This window comes from Sciurus carolinensis, chromosome X (assembly GCF_902686445.1).
Source record: "Sciurus carolinensis chromosome X, mSciCar1.2, whole genome shotgun sequence".
NCBI lineage: Eukaryota > Metazoa > Chordata > Mammalia > Rodentia > Sciuridae > Sciurus > Sciurus carolinensis.
In genome coordinates, this window is record NC_062232.1 from 99,372,627 (window position 1) to 99,386,511 (window position 13,885).

The 13,885-nt window shown below is 40.5% G+C and overlaps 1 protein-coding gene across 1 annotated transcript; it reads left to right on the forward strand.

Annotated features, from left to right (window-relative positions):
* The first annotated feature begins 5,205 nt into the window (after nucleotides 1-5,205).
* Nucleotides 5,206-13,388, forward strand: Pgrmc1 (progesterone receptor membrane component 1). Its single transcript, XM_047536976.1, has 3 exons — nucleotides 5,206-5,626; nucleotides 9,255-9,410; nucleotides 12,102-13,388. The coding sequence occupies exons 1-3, from the start codon at nucleotides 5,299-5,301 to the stop codon at nucleotides 12,203-12,205; spliced, it is 588 nt and encodes a 195-aa protein (XP_047392932.1). The 5' UTR covers nucleotides 5,206-5,298; the 3' UTR covers nucleotides 12,206-13,388.
* Nucleotides 13,389-13,885: the final 497 nt, after the last annotated feature.

Sequence of the window (13,885 nt, forward strand, 5' to 3'; positions counted from 1 at the left end):
ACATTTTCTAGTCAATCAGTTAATTGTCTTATTTTTCTTTAGAAGCTCTTTAGAATCCTTGAAAATAAAGGAGACAGGAAATTTGGAGGCATTGAAAAACTTAAAAGATATCTTGGGAAATAAGTAGACCTTGGGTCAAGTATATAGGCTTTTGGAATTGATTTGAAGACAAAGAGCACACAATGCAACTCTTATGTTCTGAGGAGGGTTTTTCAGTCATGAACATCCTCCGTTATTTCCAGATAACTTGAAAACTCCCACACTGAATGAGACCTGTCCACACAGCATGGATTTTCACATGAGCCCAAATGGTGGAATATTTTTCAACAATTTCAACATCCCAGTGTTACTAATAGCACATTTATTTTCACATCAAATCTGGCTTGAAAGCATTTTCAGAGTGTATCACTTCTTGAGTTTCTAAATTACACAAATTTCCTACACTCCAGGTGAAGCAGGACTACCTTTCTTGAATCCATAAATCCAGTAAGGGGACACAGAGATGTAGCAGAAAGGACACTAGACTGTGAAAAGTGAGAATGACAAAGCTCCCCTAGTCCTCCATAGAAACAACTTACCCACTTTTAATAGTGGGTAACTTTGAGAAAAGAATCAAGAATGAGAATAGGGGCTTTAATTACCTTCTGAATCCTTACATAGTTCAATTTTTTAAAATGGACTAGGGGTTGAACCCAGGAGTGCTCTACCACTGGACTACATCCCCAGTTCTTTTTAAAGTTTTATGTTGATAATTTTCTCATGTAAATATATGAAAACCACACAGTGAATCCTACCACTATATTCATCCATAAGAACGGGATTCTAACTAGAGTAAGATATATTCCATGCTTGTATAATTATATCAAAATGGATTCTGCTATCTGTATAACTAAAAAGAATCAAAAAGTACAACAAATAGTATATGAAAATATTATATAGTGGATTGACAAGCAAACAATTCAAAGCATAATTCACAGCAATGAAAATGTCAAATTAAGAAAACAAGAAAAATCATGATGAATACATGTCAGTATAATTTACTAATATTCATTACCTAAAATTACCCTGCAATTGATAAAGTAGTTTGAAAAGATTCTTATGTTTTAAAAACATACGTCATCTCACCCCAATTAGAATGGCGATTATCAAGAACACAAGCAACAATAGGTGTTGGCGAGGATGTGGTGAAAAAGGAACACTCATGCATTGCTGGTGGGGTTGCAAATTAGTGCAGCCACTCTGGAAAGCAGTATGGAGATTCCTCAGAAAACTTGGAATGGAAACGCCATTTGACCCAGCTATCCCACTCTTTGGCCTATACCCAAAGGACTTAAAATCAGCATACTACAGAGATGCAGCCACATCAATCTTCATTGCTGCTCAATTCACCATAGCCAGATTGTGGAACCAACCTAGATGCCCATCAGTTGATGAATGGATAAAGAAACTGTGGCATATATATACAATGGAATATTACTCCGAAATGAAGAATGATAAAATTATGGCGTTTTCAGACAAATGGATGAAATTGGAGAATATCATGCTAAGTGAGATAAGCCAATCTCAAAAATCTAAAGGACGAATGATCTCGTTGATAAGCGGATGAGGACATATATTGGGGGGTGGGAAGGGTTAGCATTAGGTTTAGGGTTAGGTTTAGGGTTAGGGATAAGGAGTGTGGTAAGAATGAAGGAAAGAAGGACTGTATAGAGGGAAAAGAGGGGTGGGAGGGGTGGGGGGAAGGGAAAAAAATAATGAATCAAACATCATTGCCCTATGTAAACGTATGATTACACAAATGGTGTGCCTTGACTCCATGTACAAATAGAGAAACAACATGTATCCCATTTGTATACAATAAAAAAAAAATGAAAAAAATAAATAAAAACATACGTAATTTTCAGAAGCTAATTTGGGTATTATATTAAATGACATTAACATTTTCTCATTTCTCTCATTGTTTTATAGAACTCTTTTTAAAAGTCAAAGCCGGCTTTCTGCCTATTTATTTTTTCTATGTAATAAAAATATTATTAACATTTAAAGAAATTTATGTTGAGAGTCCCAGACTGGCCCGGGACTCTCAATCCTCCTGCCTCAGTCTCCTAAATTGCTAGCATTACAGGTAAGCACCACTATGCCTGCCAATTTAACTCTAGTAACCTCAAACAAACATAACTTCAAAATAATCCCAGCAGAGGTTATCTGGGTACAAAGTAACATTTTTTATTCTTAATCTTTTTACACTGTGTCTCTGTTAGAAAAAAATAGATACATCTTTTATTATTTAAACTTTCTCACAGTTTTGTAAAACAACATCTCTCCTTGTGTGTTGCTTAGGCCTGTAAGAAGATAAATCAAACTATTAATATATGAGCCTGATTTAAGATTGGAGAGCTGGGAGAAGGAGAAATGAGTTTTTTTTTTTTTACTTTATACACTAAGGTACTGTTGAAGTTCATTATACTGAACATGTATTATCATTCTACTTTTTTTCATAAGGAAAAATAAATCATTTTCCCCTGAGTCTTAAAAAGTGACATGTGCCCACTGTGGAAAATGTAGAGAAGAAGAAACTAACAATCACAACAGTTAACATTTCAGCATATTTCCTTTTAGGCTTCTTTTTATGCATTTTTGGAAATAGTTGAAGTCACACTGTATATAGTTTTGTAGCCTGTTTTTCTCTCCCAATATTAAAACATAAGCATTTTCCCATGTCATGATGATATTAAGATGGCCAGGAGATGTTTTTATCACATTTCAACTTGATTAATTAGCCATTTTATAAGTTAGACATTTGGGTTTTGTTTTTATGTATTAAAAATGAATCTGGGGGCTGGGACTGTAGTTTAGTGGCAGAGCACTTGCCTAGCATGTCTGAGGCCCTGGGTTCGATCCTCAGTACCACATAAAAATGAAAACAAAGGCATGCTGTTCATCTATAACCACAACAAAATTTTTTAAATGAATCTGGAATGATCATCTTAGTAATGAAACCTTTGCATTCTAAGTGTTTTCATGTGATATATTCTAAAATTCGAATTACTGGGTCAAAGAGTAGATTTCTAGAAGTGGAATGAATAACTGGAAAATATTTATGTGGATGGCAAAAGTTTATACCAATATCAAATCCCACCAATGGTACATGAGTCTCGCCACTCTGGCCAGCATTTTCCCTTTTATATTTCTTATAAGAAGGTGGTATGTCACAGTGGAATCTCCATGTTTTTATTTGTAGCAAGACTGAACATTTTTCACATGCTGATTTACCACTGGCATGCCCTCTTGCGAACAAACTGCTCCTGCTTTGTGCGTTAAAACAATTAAGTATTGTTTTCTTATCAATTAGAATGAGCTCTTAAAGGATATTCATCTTTTGTCATTTTAGCTGCAAATGAAAATATTTTTCACAAGTTTGTTGGTTTTTAAAAATGTCTTGGTTGATTAATAATATTGACATATGTAAAATTGTATGCAAAACTGAGAACCAAAAAATATTAATTAGAACTTAAATTATATTTACTGGTTATATTTGTATAAAATTATATGTATCTGTGTTGAAAAGAATCAAGACATTTAAGTAATTGCCGCTTAATAAGGGGTTCTTTTTCTGTAAAATATTGATGTGTAAAATAAAGAGTAAAAGATTAATTGTAAATTGGAAAAAATAGTTGTACATATTTTTTCTTTTTGTAAAAAACAAAGGATAATTAGATTCTAACTACAGATGAGTGCACTCAGTTTCGCCATGATTACATTGAAAATATTTGACAAAAGATCTGGGGGGCCATTTTAGCTAATCCTAAATTTAGCTCTGAAAGAAATGTGTGGGCCTAATATAAAGATTGCTCATTACACTTTAAGATGATTTAAGATGATGGAGGAGGGGCGGGAATGGAAGCAGTTGTTGTCAGAAATTTTTAGATTTCTCAGGTAGGAAGCCAATTCTTTTCTCAAGTCTCTTGTGTGTTGGGAGGGGGAGTAAATTATGTGCAAGTGAACGAAACCCTTGATGGAAAAGTACTGCTCTGTGCTGCAGATGTGTGCATGGCTTGGTTTTAATTATTTTCCCTTCTCTCTATCCTTTCTTCCGCTCCCCTCCCCCGCCACAATAAAAAAAAAGCGGCCAGATTAGGCCTCTAAAGGGTAGAGACTACCCTTCCGCCTGAGGGACCTGCTCTGTGCAGGCTGATAGCACATCAAAGGCCGGATGAAATACCTAGGAAAGGAAGGGACCGGGCCTAGAATACTTCCAAACTCCCGCCTTTGTCTGGGCTCCAGTTCAGGGTTATTGTGATTGCCAAGGGTTGCTTGAAAGACTTCAAATAGAATGCTGCCAAACAAAGAAACTTTGGACATTATTCTGAAGGAGGAAAAAACTCAACAAGAGAACGTTACTTATGAATGTCTTGTGACTAAGCAAATCAGTGATTGCAAAAGGGCTTATTTTTTTTAGAACAAACCCAAAAGTAAATTGTGTGATTTGATACCCAGATATTGAGAGAATTGACAGGCCTGTGCACTGACATTAGCTATATCGTGGGTGTCTGCTCCAGGGCATCTGGGATTGAACTGGGCAAAGGCTGTCAAAATGAGCGAATGGGGGTTCCCAAGGTGAAAAGGGAGAGTCCAAATCTCTAAGGAGGAAAAGGGAGTTAAAGAAATGAGTTTCCTAAGACAGCTTCGTGGTCCTGAGGGATGCTGGGGAGAAGGGGAGAATGAGAACGTAAGGAAAGGGAGACCGGAGAGAAGCAAGAAGCAAGGAAAAGGGAATCCGGTTTTGGCGCGCATCAGGTGGCGGAGGGGGCCTCAGACAGAGGCCGGCAAAACCAAGGCCTTCCTGTCGGTTGGTCTGCGTGGAGCAACCGGTGGTGCGGAGGAGCGCCGCGCGTAGCAACCAAGGGTGTGGAGGAGGGCTGCATGCCTGGTAGCGGTTTAGCTAAAGGATGGTGCGAGGGTGGCGTGAGGCTGGGACAAGGGCCCTGCAGGTAGAACTGACGGGTAGGCTCTGCTGAGCAGCAGAGAGGCAGGGCCGGCTCGGGGTACAGAGCCAGGATCCGGAGACTACGTGGGGGGCCTGAGCTGTGACCAGGCGGGACAGAGCAAGGGCGGGGCGCTTAGGTGGCCGCGGGGAAGGCGGGACTGGGAGGCTCCGCCCCGCCTGGCCCCGCCTCCTCCCCTGGGTAGTCCTCGTCCGCCGCTGAACCAGGCGCGCCACTTGCTAGCCGAGAGGGAGGAGAAAGCAGTGAGTTCCGGAGCTGTGCCTAGCCCGGCCCAACCTTTGCTCCAGAGATCATGGCTGCCGAGGATGTGGTGGCGACTGGCGCCGACCCGAGCGAGCTGGAGGGCGGCGGGCTGCTGCACGAGATTTTCACGTCGCCACTCAACCTGCTGCTGCTCGGCCTCTGCATCTTCCTGCTCTACAAGATCGTGCGCGGGGACCAGCCGGGGGCCAGCAGCGATAGCGACGACGATGAGCCGCCCCCGCTGCCCCGCCTCAAGCGGCGCGACTTCACTCCTGCCGAGCTCCGGCGTTTCGATGGGGTCCAGGACCCGCGCATACTCATGGCCATCAATGGCAAGGTGTTCGACGTGACCAAAGGCCGCAAGTTCTACGGGCCGGGTACGGCGGCCCGCGAGGGGGGCGCTCAGACAAAAGAAGGGGGCTCCAGCATGGGGCCGGGCCCAGGAGGGGAGGGGGGAGCGGGGCGCCCCCAAGGGGAGGGAGGAATGGCGGCGCGCCAGGAGGGGCGGGCAGGAGGAGAGTTGGGCGGTCGTGGCAGGGCGGCTCCCTGGGTCGGCAGGAGACGAGGGGTGCACTGGAGGGTCAGCGGGCCAGCGGGGGACGCAGATCCTCACCCTGCGCTGCCAGCACTAGAATGGGGGTGCAGGAAGAAGGCTGAGGTTCTGAAGCCCTGGGAGGAGGAGTGGAGGCAAAAGGCTCAAAGGCGACACACCAGAGTGCTGGGTGTTGGGGAGTTTTCGAAGGTACCAGGTTTGGGGGTTCCTGGAAGGAGGGGTTGGTGTCAGTTTGAGAAAGGAAATGAGAGTGTCTCGAGAAGGAGGGAAATCCAGATTTAGAGAAGACGTAAAGGCCAATGACGCCAAGAGTAGCCATGGTGGAATGTAAGGGTGTGGGAGAAAGAAAGCTCAGATGAGGATTAGCAGCAGGTAGAAGCATTGTGCTTGGCAGAGACTGGTGTGTGTGTGTGTGTGTGTGTGTGTGTGTGTACGTGTACGCGCGCGAGCGTGCGCACTTGTATCGTGTGTACGTATTCAGTGTATGTGATTTGTCAGGTGTGTGTGTGCGCGTGCGTGCGTGTGCTTGAAATGTGGCATGCGTCAGGTATGTGTGTGGCATGTGTTTGGTGTGCGTGTGTGTGTGTGTGTGTGTGCGCGTGCGTGCCGTGTGTGATAGATTGACCTGGAAAGGCTTGAAGGCGAACAAGGGAGGCCCCATAGCGGGTACTAAGCTGGTTGAGGAAAGAATGGGGCTGAATGTGGTGGACGATGGTAACATGGTAATGCTGTATTTAGACTGTAGCAGGAGAGGAATAACTAGAAGCCCCGTCCCCCCAAAAAAAATTTAAACGGAGGGAGGGACAAGTGGGAGGATTCTAGAAACAAAAGGGGTAGGGCTATGAAGGCTGCTGGGTGCAGGGATTTCAAGAAAAGCAACCAGAGGCGAAGTGAGGGATGGATGGATTGATGAATGACTGCTGAGCTATTGGAGGGGCAGTATTGAAAGAATCCTTAGAGATGAGGTTTTTCCAAACCTGGTTGTCTATCAGAATCACCTGATGCTCTTGAAGGAAAATGCAGGTTCCTGGCAATAACTGACCATAAGCACACGAGTATCTGAGAGAGGGCTAGGAATCTGCATTTTAACAAGTTCCCATAGGCAAATTCGAGAAGCCACCAGATTTGGAAGTCCTGACTTTATCGAATACTTGGAGAGAAGAAAAAAAAAATTTAGCTCCTCTAATATGGACTCCTCTAAACACAATGAACTGGGGGCAGGGCCGGTGGGGAGGGAGCCTGTGTGTCCACATCCCCACTGGTCTGAGAGGGGGAACAGTACCCATTTCTTTGTTTTAATCACCCAGTTCAAGTAATCAGAATCAGATGTGTGAAGGTTCTTAAGTAACTCTCCCACTTAGTTCTTCCTCATGGACATTTTAGAATACCTATTTTCTGTAGACATATAACTGCAAAATAATTTGCAAACCACACGTATATCATTTGTTATTATACTAGTTCATTATCAATAAACATTCATGTCAATACCTGTTATTACTAAGTCAAACCATAAAGTAGTCAAAACATGCACATGAGGTATCTTGTGGTTGTAGTTTGCAAAGTCATTCAGAGGAATGTTGGTCTGTGCACAGAACACAAAACTGGAGTCAGGCAACCTGCACTCTAGTCCTGGTTAGGTCACTGAACAGCTGTGACCTGGTACAAAGCATCTCTCGGAGCCTGAGTTTTCTTTCCCTCTGAAAAATTACCAGGATGGCCCATTGTGAGATCTCTAAGTCTCTACCTTCTACCATCAGTGAGTGGGCCCATGACTATGACAACATCATGGTGGAAATGATACTTTATGTTATAAAGGATTCCTAATAATTATTCGTTCAAATGCCTATTACTCTATGCAAGGCATTGTTGTAGGTGCTGGGAATGTAGCAGTGAGCAAAACAGACAAATATGTTTGTGAAGCTTCTGGTGAATGTACATTGTGGTGGACAATATGTATTCTCCAAGACATTTTAGTGCTCCTGCTAGACCTTGTTCAATTATTCAAAGAGGTTTGTTAGGTGAAGACTCCCTCTACCTGTCCAATAAGCATACTTTCTAAGTCGATGAGGTCCAAACCAGTACAATTTGCCTATCTCAAGCACTAGGTGCTACCATTTCCACTAGAGGTATACATTTTTGAAAAATGTGAAAAATTTTTTACCAGCTTTCATGGAAATGGCAGCATGTAATGATGATTAAAAACAGCCATTTGGGGGAAATCTTAATTATACTTAAAAGTTAATCATAAAATTCATCTAATTTGTATTTCTGGAGATCAGGCCACATTGAAACTTGATTCATTCTAGTACTTGGCATAATGGTTACCTACAAGCTTTTTAACCTCAGGGTTGCTATCCAGCCTGCTTTTGGGAAAACAAGACATTGTTTAAAGTACACTGGATCCTTTTCATTTACTTATGCAATAGTTAAATAAGTTTAAATATCCACTTTAAGTGCCTGCAGAATGATTCACTGCTCTTGGACAAAAGTTCAGTACAATATCATATATAATGGCATTCTAAGTTTTGTAGGACTATTTTGAGGGCATTGATTGCCTTTTTTCCATGAAAATTTTAATATTTTCACAGTCTTCAAGTCCACCAAAACCGAGTGATGAAGCTGATCTGTGTTATCTATTTATTGACAGTGAATCTTATGTAATATGTGGATAGGTTTCTGAACCACTGATACTCATAAAATGATTTCTCCTACAGATAACACAAGTTAATATTTAATTTAGTCTCACAACCAAAGATACCTATAACTCTGACTTATTAAAATATGTCAGAGGGACTGGGGATGTGACTCAGTGGTAGAGCACTTGCCCAGCACGTGTGAGGCACTGGGTTCAATCCTCAGCACCACATAAAAATAAACAAATAAAATAAAGGTATTGTGTCCATCTACAACTAAAAATATTTTTTAAAAATCTAAAATATGTAAGCAATATAAAATAAAATAATGTCAGAATACATTTATGAAGAAATGTTTTCATTGACACATTAGTAGTTATTATCTTAAAAGATCATAACCCTCACTGGCTTAACCCAAGGGCCTAGAGCAGAGCAGACTTCATGTTTAAAGTCCCTGAATTGAATTCTAACCTGTGGACTGTATTATCTTTGGTCATTCCTTAATACCTCCACCCCCACACCCCAAAGTAACCATTGATGATTTTTGCATTAACTAATTGCAAATCACAGAGATTGAAAGTGTAGAGCATTTTGATTTAGTTTTAGTTATTTAATAGTTTAATGACAACAGGTCTCTTAGTGACACCAACGTAATTATCAAAGTATCAGTATCACTTTATGGTTTCAGAATGGAATTTGATATTCAAAAAGCAGGCTTTCTGTGTTGGTGGGTAAAGAACCAAAAAAGTTCTTGTTTGTGAACTGCAGAGAAACTTACTATCTAATAAAGAATCGGTCTTTGGTCATTTTGTTTTAAAGAGGGACCGTATGGAGTATTTGCCGGAAGAGACGCATCCAGGGGCCTTGCCACATTTTGCCTGGATAAGGAAGCACTGAAGGATGAGTATGATGACCTTTCTGACCTCACTCCTGCTCAGCAGGAGACCCTGAGTGACTGGGACTCTCAGTTCACTTGTAAGCAGTTTTTTTTTTTTTTCCTTAATTGTGCCTGGATCAAATTTCTACCAGTAATGGGGATTCATGGCAGTACAATAGTTATTACTAAGCAGCCTGAAACTTTTGTGCATTTTGATAGGCTCCTGAATCTTGGACGGATCAAGTTCATGGCTTGAAGTAATTGTAGCAGTGCTGAGTCATTTGCAATGATTGCATACCAATTTTTAGCTTTTCTCTATCAAAACTTAGATTTCTGGTTTTTATTTTTAAATTTTTGCACAGAGGTTTGTATAGATTTTACACTAGGATTTGGGTCTGCACAGGAAAGGACAGTGGCCCTCTTGGCTATAGAAAGAGAGATTTTTATAAGCCCTCTCTTGTAGAGCTTGCTGTTTAAAAGCAGCCCACATCTCTGTTGAAGAATGGGAGACTTGTATTCTGCAAAACAGCTTCTCTTTGAATCTAATTGAGCCTAACTGTAGGCCTCATCTACAAATGATGCTTATAATCTGCCCAGCAACAATGGTGTCTGCATTTTTAGAAAGAAAAAAAACCGAGACACTTGTTTCTGGCTTGTGCTATGGGCTAAGGTCTTGGGAGGGAGTTAAATTCAAATATTGAAACTTCAGGAATTGGCTTCTGTCAGACCTAAGTCCTGAGCATTTAATTATCAGTACAGCAATATTTTACTGACACAAATTGATTAATACCATTTCCCAGATTTTATGAAAAGTATATGAAGACCATTACCATTTCTTTGAGAAAGATTTTTCCTTTAAAATGTAGCTTTCTTTGTTATTTGCTGTTCTCTATAATCAGTTAAATATTACATGTTCTTTTGGCTATATCCAACCCTTTTCTTTGAAAATAATGCTGACCTCACAGAGAGTTCTAGGTTAATAATTATTCAGATGTAGCTCTACCGTTGAGTTTAGGTCTCAAACAGACCACATATAGCTTTCAAATCTAGAGGCAAATATTTTTACTTTGAAAACATAATTCAGCTACCTGACATAGTCACTAATTGCAACTAAGGATATCTTTGTAATGATAAAAATCTTCTATATGAAAAAACTAAGGAATAATTTATAACTTTTGGTTAATGCTAACCTGGTTTAAGTAGACTCCATAGTTGTAAGAATTTGTAAGTATTATTTTATGAACAACTCGTTTTCTGTTTTCTAGGGCTCACTCTCACCAGTGGGAGAAAGATGATTTTCCCCCTTAAACTAAGATGAACCTCAAATACTGTTGTAACATCTCAGTCACACTCAAAGCTGGTATAGATTCCCCTTAAGGCAGGTTTCCCAGGTGCCACCCACCTTTTATTTGTCTTGCACAGTCCCGAACACCCCAGGGACCTTTATGCTATGTTCAAATAGGGAAGTTCTAATTGTTCCCAATGATTATTTCACACAAAAGCAGCTCTGGTTACCTGGTTAGACAGGTTGGTTACTCGTCTCATTCCTAACCATATTCAGAAAGAGATTTGGGCCTTTTGGCTTCTGACATTGAGGCAATTAACCCTATATTAGTTTGGCTGCAATAATGTGGTAGTTTGTTGACTCTAGTTTGCTCTCTTAAATCTCTTGTCTTCAACATCTCCAGTCCTCTCCTGACTCCTTTACTACTTTCTTTAACAGCACATGGGTTTTTCTCCATGCTGGAGGAAAAAAATTGTCTCCTGCTACCCTGTCTATCTACTAAACCATTATTCTTTCCTTTCACTGTCTAATAATTTTCTGGTCATTGTCATCCCTTCACACTGCTTCATTTCTTCTCTCTGCCTCTGTCCTCACAATGGATTGAACTCTAAAAGATTTCCAGGGATCTGCTTCCTGCCAGTACTGCAGTGCCCCATGATCTCCTGTTTTGTGACCCACCTGACTGACTCCCTCTATGGAGTCCTTATTTTGGTCCATGGGCTGTTTAGTTTTCATTTCATTAACTCATGTTTCCAGTTTTTTTTCAAAGTATCTCATATCCTTCCCTTTCCATTCCCATGGATCCCACCCTACTCCTGGCTCTGGTTCACTCACATCCTGGTCTCCCTGCTCATTGAGTGCTCTTACTGAAATCTGCTCTGTATCAGTGACTTTGTTGCCAAAGTGCTATTTTGCCATGTCATTCCTTTACTCATAAACTTTAATGCCCTTTGCCACCTATAGGTTAAGTTCACATTCCTTGGGCTGGCTTCTTAGGGATTTCATAATACTTCCCCACACCGATTAGCCAACTTTATCTCCCACTGCTTCCAAATGTCAGTTCTACTCCTGGCAACTTGGTCTCTTTATTGCTTTCTAGATATGTTCAGGCTTACCTGTATGCCTTTGAACATGATGTTTTCATTGTCTGGAACTCTGTCTCTCCAAATCCTTCTACACACTCTCTAAAGCATGAAAGTGCTTTGCAGTCCTTCTGACTGACTCATAACAAGGTCTCGTTCTTCTAAACACTCCCTACACAATTCATTTTGACATTACCGTGCACATTCATTGCCAGACATAGCTTCCTGTTTTATATTTTTGTCTTTTGAACGAAACTCTAATTCCCTGTTGGCAAGAACTGTGGTATAAACTACCTTTGTATCCTTCACAAAGGCTAATATGTTGCTGAGTATGTTAAAGGTCCTTAATAAATGTGTTAAAAGGAAATGCATTTTTTAATGAAGCATGAAAATGACCTCTGCGTTTTCTTCTCTACCACCAGTCAAGTATCATCACGTGGGGAAACTGCTGAAGGAGGGGGAGGAACCCACTGTGTACTCAGATGATGAAGAACCAAAAGATGAGAGTGCTCGGAAAAATGATTAAAGCATTCAGTGGAAGCATATCTATTTTTGTATTTTGCAGAATCATTTGTAACATTCCAGTCTGTCTTTAAAGCATAGTGATTTCGATATCTAGAAAAGTTTTGAACTTGCTGTAAATTTTTAAATTAACATCACTAGTGACACTGATAAAATTAACTTCTGTCTTAGAATGCATGATGTGTTTATGTGTCACAAATGCAGAAAGTGAACCGCAGTGCTATAATGCAAATGTTAATACTGTTTTTCTTCTATCTGTAGTTAGCATAAGCTGAATTTAGATTTGGTTTTCCTGAGAGACAGGTAAGATATGGCTATCTCCCCAAACAGGTAAAAATGTTAAATGTGCACCAAGAACAAAGGATTAACTTTTAGTCATGTTGTTCCCTTAAAGGCAACAAATCCCTTTTACTCAATTGACTTAACTGCATGATTTCTGTTTTATCTACCTCTAAAGCAAATCTGCAGTGTTCCAAAGGTTTTGCTATTGATTAAAGAGAGCCATCCAGTAACAAAATGAAATCTCAACCCCCTAGGCTCATTGGGGAATATTTACCATGTTTCTGGACCGCTTTGTTGTCCTTGCCCTCACAGGATACACAGACACCTTCACAAACACAGTAATCTACAGTTAGGATTAAAACAGGATCTGAACATTCAAAATCAACTTTGGGAGAAAAAATACATGAAGAAGGTCATAAAGCTGGCCTTTCGGTCCCCATGTTCATGACAGGGCAATGGTCATTTGTTTATTTGATAAAATGTTCAATGTGAGAGGGGCATACAGAACAGGAGCAGGTGGGTGCTTTCCTTAGGGCCTTCATCCATAGTCCTGAAGAATGAGGAAACCGTACATGTCACTAACCAAGTGGTTTTTAAAGTAAAATGTATTCATGAGGTAACAGTTATCCTTCTGTTGTTACAAACCTATAGCCACTGCAAAAGTAGTAGTCAAGTGTCTAGGTCTCAGATAGTACTCTTTTGGTTAACACTAAACCTAGCTTAAGTAGACTCTACAGTTGTAAGAATTTGTAAAAGTATATGAACAACTAGTGAGGTTTCAAACTCTTGTAATTGTAGTTAAATAGTCATTGTATTTTCTTGTGAGCTGTGTTTAATGGTTTTACCTCAAATCAGAAAACAAAATGAAGTGCTTTGGTCAGTTAATAAAATGGTTTTACCCTGTAGAGTGTGGTGGCTTATTTTAAGTTTTTAAAAGCATATTCTAAGAAACTAGATTCAGAGCTGAGCATGTTGGTGCATGCCTGTATTCCCAGCAGATTGGGAGGCTGAGGCAGGAGGATTGCAAGTTCAAAATCAGCCTCAGCAACTGAGCAAGTCCCCAAGCAACTCAGCAAGACCCTGTCTCTAAATAAAACATTAAAAAGGACTGGGGATGTGGCTCAGTGGTTAAGCACGCCAGGGTTCAATCCCTGGTACAAAAAAAGAAAAAGAAACTAGATTCAGTCATTTAGCTTAAAATTCAGTTTCACTTTTGAGTGCATATTTTTTTGTATTCCAAAAGAAGCAAGTAGAATTCGTCCACCACAAATACCACTTTGTCAAGAAATTGTGAATTGAGCCAGGGATGGTGGCAAATGCCTATAATTCCAGTGATTCAGGAGGCTGAGGCAGGAGGATTATAAGTTTGAGGCAACTTAGTGAGACTGTCTCAAAATTTAAA